We start from the raw sequence: 997 nt of genomic DNA, 5'->3' as shown, positions 1-997 counted from the left end.
CCCTCGCCCAGGTAGCCTCCAGGCCCCGCCCTCGCCCAGGTAGCCTCCAGGCCCCGCCCTCGCCCAGGTTGCCCCCAGGCCCCGCCCTCACCCAGGTAGCTGTACTGCGCAGCCTCCGCGTCCGCCGCCGCAGTCTGGTTCAGGAAGCGGCCCCGGCGGCTTCGTGTGTCGTAGAGCAGCGCCCCACCCGACCAGTCAAAGGCCCCGACGGCGCCGAGCAGCACCTGCCCCTGGAGGGGACAGGGATGGGGCGCAGATGAGCGGGAGGGACCCAGGCCAGCGCTGCTGACCTGGCTGGGAGGAGCGGGGCGTTCGGTGGCCTAGAGCCCACCTGGCCAGAGATGCCGCCGGGAGGGTGAGATGGCAACACGGGGCTCCTTGCACTCCCTGCTGCGGGAGAAGCAAGATTGGTTGCTGAGCTGGCCCAGGTCGGGTCCTGTTGACTGGTCTGTATGCAGGGGAACGACTGGATATTTGAGCACACAGAAAAAGGTGACCTCCTGCCATAAAAACGGCCACTCTCTCCTCTATCTCAATGGTCCAGATTACGGTGAGCATGAAGAAATGTTTCCCTTTATCCTAAAATAGCTCTTTCAGGCCAGGCGCAGTGGCTTAGGCCTTGTCATCCTAGCACTTTGGGAGGTCCAGGAGGGTGGATCACCTGAGGTCGGGAGCTCGAGACCAGCCTGGCCAACATGGTGAAACACCCATCTCTACTAAAAATACAAAAGTTAGCCACGCGTGGTGGCGCACACCTGTAATCCCAGCTACTCGGGAGGCTGAGGCAGGAGAATTGCTTGAACCTGGAACGTGGAGGTTGCAGTGAGCTGAGATTGTGCCCCTGCACTCCCACCTGGGTGAGGGAGCAAGACTCTGTCTCAAAACAAATAAATAAAATAAAATAAAATGGGCCGGGCGCGGTGGCTCAAGCCTGTAATCCCAGCACTTTGGGAGGCCGAGGCGGGTGGATCACGAGGTCAAGAGATCGAGACCATCC

General features: G+C 60.9%; 1 protein-coding gene across 1 annotated transcript in view; it reads right to left on the bottom strand.

The window, feature by feature from the left end:
• The window catches only part of ITGAE (integrin subunit alpha E), an 83,570-nt gene that overhangs the window by 41,693 nt on the left and 40,880 nt on the right, over positions 1 to 997 (bottom strand). The window contains exons 16-17 of the mRNA XM_017512160.2: positions 332 to 390; positions 92 to 230 (exon numbers count right to left, since the gene is read on the bottom strand). Of these exons, the coding sequence (XP_017367649.1) occupies positions 92 to 230; positions 332 to 390 (198 nt within the window). The remainder of the gene's footprint in view (positions 1 to 91; positions 231 to 331; positions 391 to 997) is intronic.

This window comes from Cebus imitator, unplaced genomic scaffold (genome assembly GCF_001604975.1).
Source record: "Cebus imitator isolate Cc_AM_T3 unplaced genomic scaffold, Cebus_imitator-1.0 Scaffold464, whole genome shotgun sequence".
NCBI classification, from domain to species: domain Eukaryota; kingdom Metazoa; phylum Chordata; class Mammalia; order Primates; family Cebidae; genus Cebus; species Cebus imitator.
Note: the sequence above shows the minus strand (reverse complement) of the source record. Positions and strands in the feature narration are given on the sequence as shown.